Source organism: Eurypyga helias, unplaced genomic scaffold (genome assembly GCF_000690775.1).
Source record: "Eurypyga helias isolate BGI_N326 unplaced genomic scaffold, ASM69077v1 scaffold10316, whole genome shotgun sequence".
Taxonomy (NCBI): Eukaryota; Metazoa; Chordata; class Aves; order Eurypygiformes; family Eurypygidae; genus Eurypyga; species Eurypyga helias.
In genome coordinates, this window is record NW_010254686.1 from 68,599 (window position 1) to 82,788 (window position 14,190).

The following is a 14,190-nucleotide window of genomic DNA, read 5'->3' on the forward strand; positions in this document are numbered from 1 at the left end:
TTTCCTCTGTTAATGTTGTTACTAGGCCTCCTTTTGACGCTTATCAGATGAAGCGTCCTCTTATCTGAAGCATCACTAGACTACATTCAGAAGCACGGTAAATAACTCTGAGCTTCATCCTGTTACACTTGGGCTGCTGGTGTCCAGCTCCTTCATTTGGATGTGCTTGTGCTGCGTTGCTGTCATGGCTGCTGTGTGGGCACATCTTTAACTTTTTAAGCTATGAATGAGTTGTACGTAGCTTTACATGGTAGAGGTAGGAGGATTAACTGGGGAAAGTGAATTCTAGCTGAAGCTTAACTACTAGAATTTTTTTTTTTTATGTTCTGCTCTGAAGACACACTTACAGGGTCATGGCTAGCAGTGGATCAGATCATATGGACAAATGAGAATGACAGATGATCAGCTTTATCAGTGTTTAGGTGATATGGAAACAGAAACAGGTGACATTTCTTTCATCAGCGCTAAGGAGAGAACAGCAGGTCCAAAAAGGCCTAGTACTCATCCTGTAAGATTTATAATTAGATGTAATGCTCTTCCACTTAGTCTCTTGCCAACTTATTTCCCCCCCAATTCTTCTGGAAGGAGTGTACTATTTGCTTTCCATGTAGTACAGGCAGATAGGTGTTTGTCTCTTGGCAATTGTCATTTTGCTTGCTTGCTTTCGTAAAATGAGTTAATCTTTATGGGATTTACTTCAGTCAATTTTTACATTGTTCTCACTTTGTAGTTCTCACTAAAACTGTAATGTTTGTTAGAAGTACGGTATTAACTCTTGCAAAGCACTTGCTTCTCAATGCAGACTAGAATCACATTAACACCTTCTAATAGTTTGTTTTACTGGATAAATGCTTCCAAAATATGTGACACTCTATAAATGTTTTCTTACTTGATAAGAAATGTTGTCCCTGAAAGGAAATATGTTAGGCCTCAGATTTACAAAATAAGCACTTCAACTTGTGGTGTAAGTTTATAGCACAATAAATCATGTGCTTTTCTTCTGCCGTATCTTGCAAGCACAGTTGGACAAGAGACCATCAGATTTTTCCCTCCCCACAAGTAAAGCTCTTGCAAGGCTGCTGGACAGCTAAAAATGTAGTTGCTTTACTAGTACGTGTCAAAGTTACAGAGCCTCTGTGCTGGCAGAGTCTGATTTAAGTGGTTGTGGTCAGTCTGAGGAACCTGTGATGTGATAAGATAGCGTTCGTGAGGTCATGTGGTTTGCAGACACCCAATCTATTGTAGCAGCTTTGTCTACACAGGATAGTTAAATATATACCGTGTGCTTTAGAAAAGTGAATTGCTTTATTCCTCTAATTCAGCTTGTCCATGAGTCAGAGATGTTACACTGGCTTGATAGTACCGAGATTGTCACAGAAGTGTGAGACTGAACAGATTCTCCAGTAACTTTTTCCTAGTTTAGCTACTCTGCCCTTAATAAAACGACTAGCTTTAAAAACTGCGTGGCTTAACTAAGCAATCAACAGACAGCAGTGGGATTGCACAGTGGAATCCCTGTGTATTTTATGAACATTGGTTGCTTAATTCAATTAATTTTGAATGGGTGTTCATAGTGTAATTAACACAGACATGATACACTTTCCCCAAAAGGTAGGGTTGATTCCATAATGTTGGTACTTCATTCCACAAATTTTTGGTCACAAACTCCCATCCTCATGTTTGCATCAGGTGGTTGGTTCCTCTCCCTTTCTTATATTTCTGCCCATAAATCAAGTTCTGGGGATTGAAGGTGGATGGATTCATGTTCTACTGGCTTGAATTTACCTGAGTAGTCATCCCATGCAAACAAATTTGTGTTAGCACCCATATACTGGTGCCACCTATGTGAGAAACTAGCTCAGAAGAGGAATGCTGTTACATTAGCTTGTAATATGTCTTTGGAAATTTATCTGAAGATGTGGGGCAAACAGTGGAAACGTGCTGGAAATCCCTACTGAAATTCTCTTACTGCTCTCAGCCAGCGTAGATGGAAGTTGTTTCTGCCATCAGAGGCAAAAATAAATGTTACTTAGTCCATTTAAAAATGCTGAGTTTAACTCTTGCTTTGAAATAACAGAGTAAAAGTGCGAAATTATAATTTCCTGTAACTGTTGCCCTTAATGGGTACGTTTTCAGTCTCCGTATCAGCCAGTACATTCTAGTTAATGCTTGAGGTTTCAGTAACTTCTATATTTATAGATGCATGCTCTAGGGAGAAGGAGCATTGAGATTTAGGTAGTTCTTGGATATAATCATTGCAGCATATTCAGTGTGATCATGCTCCTGTTTTAAAATATTTCTGTTGCCATGTCCTCACGCCAAATAAACAATTTCATCAGAACTTCTTGTAAGAAGAGTTTCTGGGAACTTTTCTTCCACCTACCAACTAGCTATTTATAGAAACTTCCCAGGGCTAAGTCACCTTAGAACCGTTTTTGGAATTGCATGCAATCTCACTACAGCAAACTTGTCTGATCTTGGAAAACTTCCCTCAGTAGATAAAATCTGACTTACAGTTACCAAAGACTGATTTCTTTTGAAAATAGTTTTAAAATTGGGTACTTCCTTAGTGCTTTTGCTATTTCAATTGCATATTTGATGCAGAACTTCAAAGTTTAATTTGATTACACGGCACTAGATCAAAACCAGACTCTTTAACCATGCAGTGCAGTGATCAAAAAGTCATGACCTCCCATTGATCGCTTTATTGGTTTCCTGTTCTGATTCACTGGAAACCTTCTGGTCTGAACACTTGCTGCTAGTTTTAATCTTTGTCACGTTTACAATACACCAGACTCGTCTATGGTAAAACTGATATATGACATGTATTTAACATCGTATTTCCTTTCGGCTCAAGTGCTCTCTAACTGATCATGTTGAAAAAACACTTTTTAGAACAAATTAAGTCAGGAAATGTAAGAGTGCATTCAGAGCAATACAAAATGAGTAGCATGACAACCGGAGGTGAACTTTCTTTTAATGCATTAAAACTATTTCATAGACTTTTATTTTAACTTCCTGACATCTGTAGGGATTTTGTACAGCATTTTGTACTGCTACAAGACTGAATATGACTTACAGAAGCTGGCAGTTTAAAACAGAGGCCGAGTATTTAAGTACTATTAAAAAAATCAGAAGCTTGAAATTACTCAGTCTTGGAAATTTTTTTCTGCTCTTTTGCTTCACGTATGACACGCTGCAGTGGTTTGAACTCTGTCTAGTGATATGGTCAGCAAAGTTCATTTGAGCTCAGTATTTCAGATTTTACACCAGTGTGTTATTCTGGGTCAGCCTTTTCAAAGTAAGTTTCAAAACCAAAAGTAGTTGTTTTCTTAAGTTCTTGCTAGTAGTTCTTAAAGAACTACCAGAAGAATTTGTTAATTACATACGTGAGCTGGATTCCAAAGAGCTAACGATGAGTGGGGCAGATTCATCTAATGTTGTAGTACTTCAAGACTCTTGCTTTTTATACCACTATAGATGACACACAAAAAAAAAAAAAAAAAAAACCCCACACCTCACACCTCAATCTGGAGGTTTTTACCTTTTAAGAATAGCAGCCATATTGGTACGATGGAAAAAAGCAGCCTAGGTCTGTTCAGGTGTATACTATTGTCATTCACGGCGGTTCTGGCTTGGGCCCACAGTAGGGTTATCAAGCCTGGAGTTTAATACTTAGCCTGACTTCTGATCAGCTTCTGTTTTTGCCGGTTTCGAGGTGTTTTGCTGCAATTGCTGTAACAAGTGGATAGATCATACTGCAACTGTATTAGATTTAATTCAATTTCTGAGCTCCAGAAACAGTTGTACTGTTTTGAGAGAGTGCAGATCGAGAAGTTCAGACACATATGGGACCCCAGACAGCTGGATATGGACAGACACAATCTTCCTACTATGAAGTTATGTTATAAATCAGCCTGCTTTGAGCCATTCTACCAAACTGAAAATAATGTAGAATGAATTTTCTCTCTCTGCATGTCCTAAAAAACCTAACTAATCAAATGAACTTTTTTTCCCAAGATTCACTTTATTACACTTCAAAATAAGAAGCCAAATACTTCCCCAGGTCCTCTAAGAATTTTATCTTGGCATGAGCATTGTAAAATTGTTTGAGGAGCAGATGAGGTAATGCTAGCAGAAAGCAAATACAGCTCTGAACTCATCCATGCAAAGAGTTAATTCCTTTAGGAAACTATAGTTTATATTCTTTGGAAATACTGTTTCATAGAAGCAACTAAACTTGCACTGTTCTAGAATTATTAACTCTTACTGGGGTTCATGGTTGATTGTGCAGGTTTTCCATTTTAGTAGTGCTAAGCTCAGTCCCAGATAAATGGCCAAATGTGCTAAGGTGGATCCCAGGCAGTCTTGAGTATGCCGGAGCACAGCTTGGCTCCTCCTACAAGGATCCTACAGGGACTAGCTAATACCTTCACTTCCAAGACCATTGCTAGACTCCCTAAAAGTCAGCATTTGGTTTATCTGACTGAAACTTAGGATGGGTGAAAATTTTTTAGATAAGGAAATTACTTTCCACATTTGAAGGATATCAGACAAAAGTATGGCCTAAAAAACATAATCCTCCGTGATTAAATGTCTAATAGTGATTTATTAACAACTGAGTAAAGGAAGCAATTTTGCAAACAGATTTTGAAATGCTCTCACTGCATGTTATTTGTAAGTGTGATCAAGACACTTCCTGCTTTCCTAAGTCACAGTACCTAATGCACAGGATTTTTTTAAACAGCAATTTCAGTTTGCTTGACTTCTGTTAACTAATCTGATTTGTTAAATTAGACTCTCATCAAAATCTTGAGTACTGCCTTACAAACATCACTTCTGGGGGCAAGAGAAGGCAAAAGCAGAGACAAATCATAAAGCTATGTAATGGTGATTCCAATCTGCTAAGCCCCAAATTTTTGTTAACCCCCTAGCCTGAACACTTCAGGCTAACTTTAATATTTGTAATTTAGGTGAACTACAAGTTGGAAAAGTGGTTTTGTTAATGTTGTAGTAAAACTTCCTGGAAATAGTTTTCCCAGAGATTTTTTAAAATGCATTTTTAAATGTATTCACTTTCCTCTTATGTCCTTGACTTCTCAACCACCTGTTAAAATGTGTTGGACAACTTGATTTCAACAAAATCTAGTGAATTTGCTGGGAATTTTTCTGAGTTTTGACATGAAATGAAATCTTGGGGAAAGAAACAGCAAAGACAGCAGCATAGTAATGCTTCCTATTTGAGAACATAATTGTCTGTTGTATCAATTTCAGAATTAGTTAGATCTTAAGCTGAAGCAGAACATCTTTAGGAAATCTGAGAAGGCTCAAAGTTGTTTTGGAAGAGTTTTAATCTTAATATCTTAAAAAGAAATAAACAAAAGACCACTGTGGGAAAGCAATAAATGAAGATCTAACCTGTTTCCTGAATTTCTGTACTAAGGATATATCTGGCTGTTGCAGATTTCTTCCATGTCTGCCTCACAGTGAAAGGAAAAGATGGTTCATTGTGACTTTTTTATTTTTTCCCTCCACCACACCTCCCACCCACCCACCCTTTTTTTTTTTTTTTTTTTTTCTTTGCGTATACTTTGAGGTTTACAGAATGAATTCTAATTCAGTTTTGAAATCTCTAGAGATAGATATGGCAGTGGAGAACCCAATGATGATATGGCCATGGTATTTCCAAGAACGACCCTTGTCTAGCGTTGCTCATGGCTGTTACTTACAAGTTAATAGTTGTAATTACGGCTGCATTTATAGCTATGGCTTTAGAAAAAAAACCTTAATGTTAACTGAAGTGAAACAGGAAATCCACTGACACTGAAATAAAAGCCACAACTCTGAGCTTTGTCCTAATACAGTTACAATGACAACACTTTTCTAATGTATTTTTACATTTGTTAGAGAATGTGTCACTGCTTCTAAAGAAAGAATGTTGCCCTATCATATGCACTGTGTGTTGTTGACTTATTTTATACGTAATCTTATTTTACACGTAATCTTGAGAGCTATACAGGTTGTCAGGAGGCTCTCAAAATATTATCCTTTGTCTTTTGCATATGATCCACATGTTTGAGTAAACTGTCTCATGCTTGAGTAAAATGAAGAATGTCTTCTAAGTTAGTTTGGTTTTGCACTAAACTTCTTCTTTATTGCAGGATATATTAAACCATACTTAAGCTTTTATTTACATCTCAGACTTTGAAAAGCTCAATAATCCATGGTGTTCATTAAAATGTTCTGATACAGGTCTGTCACAATGCATGCCTAGCAGTTCCTTTCATACAGGGAAGCTGATTCTGTCAGGGAGCTTTAGAAACTCCATTTGCATTGTAGCTGTACAGCCATTAAACTTGCTAAGAGTTGTTTTAGGTGATGGATTGCTAATATTAGGTTCTGCAATTATTTGTTTAGCTCATGATGTCTCCATCTGTGCAGTGTTCACGTTGCGATGGTTTCAGTATGAATGTGGCTCACTGTGGAAGTATAACCGTGTATTGTAAAATGGACTTCGGAGAGCTTAAGATATGTAAGGAGATGCTTGTGTTCGTGGAAGTGAAAATGTGGCGCGAAAAGGCCTGCAACCTTAACGTTGTTCGTTCTTTTTGCGTGCGTGTGCAGAAATGTCTGCCCTGTAGTACCTCCTGGACATAATAGTAGTCTGCATTGCTGGCTGCCTCCTAAATGACAACGTATTTTCTGTTAATTCAGTCTGAGATGCTGCGACTACTTCACTTTTCTGAGATTAGAACTTTTCCAAAAGGAGTTACTGGGGTGCTTTTTAAAGAAGTGATGGTGTACTGGTGTATACCTTTAAACTGGAGTGAGCGCGTCACAGTGGGAGAGGGTCAGCAGTAAGTAGCAGTCAACTGTTAAGTATGAGAAGGGATCCCGTTGGGTGCTGTGTACCACTAGTCTTGGGGAATTTTTAAGAACTCAAATTAAATTGCTTTTATTCATGGTAAATGTGATTTATAACAGCCGATCATAACTGATATTTTTAACTGACTTGTAATTAGACTTTGACTTCTAAATCTCTCTTCATGTTACTAAGTTGACAGTGTTTTTCTGAATTACAGCACAGGTACTTGGAGATGCTTCTGACTTGTTTCTCTTCAGCTAAACATGGTTAGATGAGACTTTCAGCAAAATTCTAGTTTCCTTTTGAATCATGTTTGGTTTTCAAGCAGGAAATCTTACTAAGACTTCCTACTGTTACTAAGGTGGAGATAAATAAAGAGGGAACTCTGATTTTTTTTTTTTTTTTTTTTAAGATTCCTCTTGCTATAAGTAAAAGCACTGAGAATTCAGTATCTTTATTCTTTAAATAAAAATGTAACGTACTGTCTTCTGCCAAACCTGATTTCATTCATCCAAGGCAGTGGTCATATTTTATCATAATTTGATATCGCTTGTGTATTGTCTTTACTGTGAGTAGGTTGAATATTTATTGGCAAGCTTTGCTAAAACTCTTCGACTTCAGAATTGAGTAAATTTCAAGAATTAGTTACTGAAGCCTTTTAAAGGGAACATAAAGTAACATTTTAGTTTGAATTCTTTCCACCACTGAATTCCTAGCTTTAAAAAAGAGGTTACAACATAAAAATGTCTCGCAGAGCTTAAGTAGAACCCTTTCATGAAGTCCACTTGAAAATTTGATCTATGTTCTCTATTTAAAAAATAAAGGGGCTTAGAAATATAACTTGCTTGCTGCTGACTAGCACCCTTCAAACTATTTCATGGTTCTGTGATGTAACGTGAAAGAACTTTTGAATTGTACAAAAACGTCTAAATTTCTCTTTACTGTCTCTCCCTCATGCCTGACTTGATGAGGCAGTCGGCATCAGGTAAGAAAGTTTATTTTGAGGTTCAAGGGGTAATTGTTAGACTATTTTCAGCTCTTCTGAATTTGTGAAAGTACATTGTTACCTGTTTCAGAGTATGTACAATTTAAGTCTTTTCCTTTGTTGACCAGTAGGACACACAGTTTCTTTAAAATGCTGAGTTCCTTAGGCACAAGAAGGTAAATAAATGCAAACATTAAGATTCTCTTCTTGATTCAGCTGGCTTTTGAAGGGATATTGAAATGTCCTAAAGATCATGTGAATGTGATGTAGTGAAAACTGGCTTGAAGCTGCAGTCATCTAGACAATATATGACCTGGATTTGAGAATTGAAAGCAAAACGTGGCTTTACCAGACCTGTGGTGTTTGGGTTTTTGTTTTTTTAACAGATGTGTTCAGATTTGAGATTCTTTTAAAGTTGAAGCAGTAGAAAACAGCCAAGGTTCACTTGAATGTTACTTGTTGAGGTGCCAGAGGTCTAGTTCCCTTCATATGAAGCAGGACCAGACCCCAGACTGAAAGGCTTTAAGCCAATATTGGCTCTTTGTACGAAAGAAGTGACAGACCCTGGGGTGCAAGTCCATACTCTGCTCAACATGGCTGCAAGAAAAAGGACTGTTCTTTTTTTTCCTTCAGGTGGAATGATAAGCATAGGGTTTGGGGGGGGTGGGGTGGTGTTTGGGTTGGGTCCATTTGCCTCCCCTTCCCCCAACAAGTCCTTAGTTGGATTTCCTATTATTTTGATATGCTTGGCTACATGAATCACAAGATCTTGGCATCGTGCTCTACTTCCTACTTTAAGCTCTTTTTCTATGTTTGAACAAAATGCTGATGGTAAGAATCTGAAGAAGTCTCCCTTCAAAAGGTGACAGATGAGCTTCAGTGTGAATAAGGTAGTTTATCAATTGCAAATCTAAGCCATACCTATACAGTGGCAAACACTGAGCTGGTAGTTACAAATCAGGAAAGATATTTTCGAGTTGTTGCTGAGAGTCCTCTGACACTGGCTCAGTGTGCAGCAGCAGCCAAAACAGACAAGATGATATTGGGCATCAATAGGGAGTTTATTAAAAACAAAATAAAGGGTCTATATTGCCACTACTAAACCTTGGTGCAGCACTGGTCACTACACCTCAAGGTGGATGTAGAGGGTTTAAAGAAGGTCTGTCTGAAAGTCAAAGGGCAAGAAAAATGATCAGTGGTCTGGAGCACTGCCTGTTCGTGAGATGCTCAGAGGGCCTGGGACTCTGTCTGTTTTAGAAGGCTGAGGGAGGCGTTAACGATGCAAGTTTCAAAATCATGCCTGCAGAACTGCTTTTTACTACTTGGTCCTACACTTTCTGAAAGCAGTTTCTGAAACAAGTAGGAGATTAGTTTAAAATTAATAAAGGTATTTCTGGAGCTTAATGCCACAGGAAGCTGTGCAGGTAGATAGCAAATGGGGAAAAAAAAAATCATCAGTCATGGACAACCAGTCTATAAATGGATGCTGAAACAGCAAGTAAAAGATGCACTTACATCTGCTACAACAACTTCTGGACGAGTGAGTGGGGGCTTGGGATTCTGAAGGGAACGAATGGCAAAATTTGGTCATATTCACATGCTTTCCCTTAAAAACAAAACATGAAAATCCTATGGCCAGCATTGGAGACAAAATATTAAGCTGATGGACCACTGTTCTGAGCCAGTAGGACACTTAAATTCCTATCTTGAAAAAAATACTGCTTTTTCTATTAGAAGTGCAGACCCTCACTTGTTTGACCATGGAGTAATGTGAGAGTACAGAACTTTCAATTTTAAGAAACCTCTATTTTAGATCCTTAAGCTGGCATTAGCCACTGGTATCTAACAGCATTGGAGTGCATGCTGTCTGCAAGTTGTTCCAAATGCTTTGAGAAGCCTTACAAAGCCTTTCTGCTGCAACTAGAATTGCAGATACTCAGGCTCAATCAGAAATGTTCCTGAACAAATCTGAGATTGAGGTGCCCCTGAAATATCTTCAACGCTAAAGCTACACAAAGCTGAAAATTGTGGATGGCTGTTCCCAGTGTGTTCTGTTAGATGATTTTAATTTCTTGAAGATTGCTTGCTTTTATCAATGTTCATGTTAAAAAAAAAAAAAAGATGCAAACCAGATTCTACTTTCAATTGAAAAACAATTTGTTTTAAGTATTTTCAAGATTAAAGAGACAGCTTTCTAATTGAGATTAAAGAGAAAGCTTTCTAATTGTAAAATAAAGGTAACATTCTGTTGAGGACTAGGTTTTGTGATAAATTAATGTACTGACTTTTATTGTGATGGCATTTGGTTTCAAATGACAGCATTTCTATTTTTTAAGAAGAAGTAATGTTGGCAGGTACAAAATAGTTCAATTTCTCAAAATCCACACGGCTGCCATAAGAACAGTAATAAGCGTCCCTCTGCCCATGCTTTTCACACATCTGGCTGAATTGTAATCCGCCTTCAGGTTGGAAGGGGTGGGGTGGGGAGCTCTAATCCCACTGCATGCTCAAAACAGGATCAACACTGAATTCGGATCAGATTGCTTAGGGCTCTGTGAGCTGCATGAATAAACCCGCTGAGGATGCAGAGTCCACAGTTTCTGAACAAGCTGTTCTAATGCTTGATTAGCCTTATAGCAATTATTTCCCTTCATATTCAGGCACAACCTTGTGTTTCGTGTAAGGATCAATGCCTCTTCTCCCACTATGCCTTTTAGTAAAGAACCAGTTCTTTGATATCTGAAGGCATAAGCTCCTGCCCCTTAACTGTCCTGATACCTCTCCACTGAACCTACTGATGAATATCTTGAGGAAGGAGGGAGTTCAAGGAACTCACTGAGGAAGCACGTGCAGAACAGGACAGATGCAGTCTAACAGGTGCCAGATAATCTGTTCCCTTGATGTCCATACAGCCTAGTGTACTGTTAGCCTTGGTCACTGCTCAGGGACCACTGTTTGCTTAGTCTCCTGTGAGCCAGGACTTCTACGTCCTCCTCCGCAATGTCGCTATCCAGCCTGTCAATCCCCGTAATACAAACAAACTCTATGCTACGGTGTCTGTGCTTCTGGCCAAGATGGCCATTTTTTCAAGCAGACAGACGAGTTATGGAACTATGTGACCATTGGTACGCTTGTGTATCTTCTCTACAGTACATTCATGCTTCCTAGCAATCTGGTTCCCCTTGGATGAGGTGTGCTCGAGGAAAAAACGGCAGCGAAGTGTAAAGCTGCAGGTCAGAAGTGGTGTTTCTGGAAGGTCACAGATCCTTTCACTGGAATATTAAATGATAACACACTGTTCTCCTAGACTCACTTTAGGAACTGGCAAAAGCTGTGTCTATTCCTGATTTTTTTTTTTTTTTTCACCAACAGCATTTTCCATAGACTCTCATTTGGTGTTTGGAAAAGCTACTGCCTAAAACTGTGAAGCCATGATTTTGTCATGTTACCTAAATACATTCATCTAAAGGTATCATGTGCTGAAGTCTTCAGGAAAACAGTTGAGGTCATTGGCTTGGCTTTCTGAACATTCAAAACAACGAACGTTGAGGGTCAGCTCTATAATTTCAGGTGAACCAATGACTTAACTGTGCCAGACCTAAAAGCATATAATTTCTTACTCTAATGTGAAATTCATAGTCACTGGTACAGCAGAGCTTTTCTGTGGTGAGGGTAGAGAAATTGTTGGGTTTCATTTTGTTTTTCTGGGCTTTATTTTCGTAGTGACTAAAATTGATAGTAGTTTTGGAAACTTCATGTGGCAGCTAATCTGATCATATTGCAGGATATTTTTAGGGAAAATATTTCTAAATAACACAATTTCTGTATCTAGGTATATAAGGTAGTAAAAGTTACTTATTCCAGATCCATGTTGCTGTCCACTAATATTTGGTGTAAGCTGATTTAGCTTAAATCACAGACTGTGTTGTGTAGGTGTGGAACTCTTGTTTTGCTTGCCTTTACACAAGCAAGTTCCTCGTGAAACAATTGCAGCCTATGTGTTTGTAAAGAAAATGCAAGAAACTAACACTGATCCGTGTAGTTACAACCGAGGTTTAGATCTACAGCAGGTACCCGTATTCCTAACAGGGATGCTTTGATACATTAAGAGCTGGAGCTTTTGCATGCTGTTAACATCTGATCTGATGGTTTCTAGCATGGTTATGACTCCTGATCTTTTTTTCAACCCCTCTTTTATTCTCATCTTCTGCACAAGCCCATGGTAAATACAGAAATTCCTTGTTCCCCAAATGGACAGGAAAAGCATCTATTGGTGTCAATAGCAAGGACCTGCGCACGCTTCTTATTTATCTAAGTGAATATTGCTTTAGATTTCTGAAATGTCAAATAGATTCGTGTAAAAAAAAGCTCTTCAGGCTATTTCTTTCCATTTTCCAGATCTCTTACATATATTCTCTTACTGTGAAAAGTTGCTTACAGAATAGCACTTGGTGCATCTTCCTCTTTAAGCTTCCAAGGTGACGTTAGGAAGTTTCTGTGATGCATTTTTAATGTTTTACTGCATCCTTACAATTTTTTTAATCTTAATACTCTTAGACTGTCAAACTGACCCTACTAAAACCTAGCAAAAGTGAAATTCTATAAAAATAACCTCAGGAATGTCTTCTGTGAGTTGCAGTTATTTTGCCAGGGGACTTGCCAGACTTCAGAGCCGTAGGTTTCACTTTTGAGTAGCCTGAATGCATGGTTGTAATAGCTTATCACCTCACAATGCATTTTGAATTGAAATGTTACTGTATCTGTCCATGATCCAACGATAGCTTTTGTTTGGTGTTCTCTTAAAATTGAAATTGCAAGCTATTTGTGCTGTAGAAAAAGAAGTTTCTTTCATACTTCTTGATGTGAAATCTTACTGGTTCTGAATTAGATAATAGAAAAACACTTGATTTTGCCATGTAGACAGAATGAAGCATATTGTCTGTTGGGTTTTTTTGTACGTGGCTGTGTGAAACTGGCAATATTCACTTGGGACCCGGCTCTTTGGGATTGGGGGAGAGCTTTTCTCAAGTGAGAAGTTAGGCGATAAGGGAACGAATGGGGCTGTAAAAGTAAGATGTGAAGGTCAAAAGTGCTGTCACAATAAATAGGCTGCTCTAGGAAACTGACTATAAACCATGCTCGTGGAGATTAAAGATGCCGTGAGTAACCTGGAGGAATCTGTGATTAGTGATTCTAGGTATCTTGATTTATGAAGCCTTAAAACTGAAATACTCTGGGAGTGGAAGGAGAATTTTGGAAAACTCCTAGGTACTACTTAAGATGTTTTTTCAAGGCCTCTGCTTGGGCAGGCAGAAGTGAGAAGTCAGTCTGCTCTGAATGTAGCTGAGTTTTGAAGTGATCATCAAATGTGCTACTTCTAGATCTAGTATTTAATTTAATCCAGTAAGAGTTCAGTGAGACATTTCTTGGAAATGTGGGGGGTTTACTGTGTAAGGTCTCATTAACTGTTAGCTTCTGGTTTGGTTTGTTTGTTTGTTTTAACAGATCAAGTGTCTAAAAGGCCAGAGAGACTTCTCAGACCAACCCACTTTTGATGGGATTCACATTGTCAACCATTTCACAGGAGATGACGAATCATTTCATTCTTCTGATGAAGATTTTATAACTAACTCCATACGGGAGAGCGGGGTGAACTTTCATCTGCACAGGAGGACTGGTCAGATAGCTTTGGATCACGCCGTTGCAGACAGCAGTGACAGTGATACTGAGGAAAGTGCCCTTCAGACCGGGAATTCGGACAGTATGGTTTCCAAGCAGAGAAGAATGGAGTCTTACTCTACTACTGTGTGATCATCACTGTGACTGGCACTGAGGAGTTCCGTATTTCTTTAAGGGTGAACTGGTCAGATAATTGGAACTATCCAACAGTTTGTTTAGGTAATTCTTGGACCTGGTCTGGCCTGTGATAAATGTATACGTGTACTGTCCATCTGCCTTCTCTCTTCGCCAAATCTTGTTAATGACATACTGTTGCCATAAAACAGGCTGGGAAGAAGTCGATGCATGACAGTTCTGACAGTATTACTGAATGTTCCTTGGTTTAGAAACTGCAAATATGTAATTTCTTCAATGCATAAGAACCATTTTTGCTGTTCACAAACACAGGAATTATTTTCCTCAAAAGAAATTGCTCTTGTGCAATATTTTATGCTCTGAACAAATGTGTGTATGTTTTACATTGTTATCCACTCGTGATCAAGATGGACCGGAGTAAACCATCTGATAATGACACATATATATATAATTATCTAATACTTCCTGATTACTTTTGTTTTTACTAAAGTTATTGGATGCGCACAGAAGGCTTGAAAGAGGAGCC

At 38.3% G+C, this 14,190-nt stretch overlaps 1 protein-coding gene across 1 annotated transcript in view; it reads left to right on the forward strand.

Annotated features, from left to right (window-relative positions):
* The window catches only part of EVI5 (ecotropic viral integration site 5), a 69,868-nt gene extending 56,207 nt beyond the window's left edge, over positions 1 to 13,661 (forward strand). Inside the window, exon 19 of the mRNA XM_010153092.1 lies at positions 13,356 to 13,661. Coding sequence (XP_010151394.1) covers positions 13,356 to 13,661 — 306 coding nt within the window. The remainder of the gene's footprint in view (positions 1 to 13,355) is intronic.
* The last annotated feature ends 529 nt before the right edge of the window (positions 13,662 to 14,190 follow it).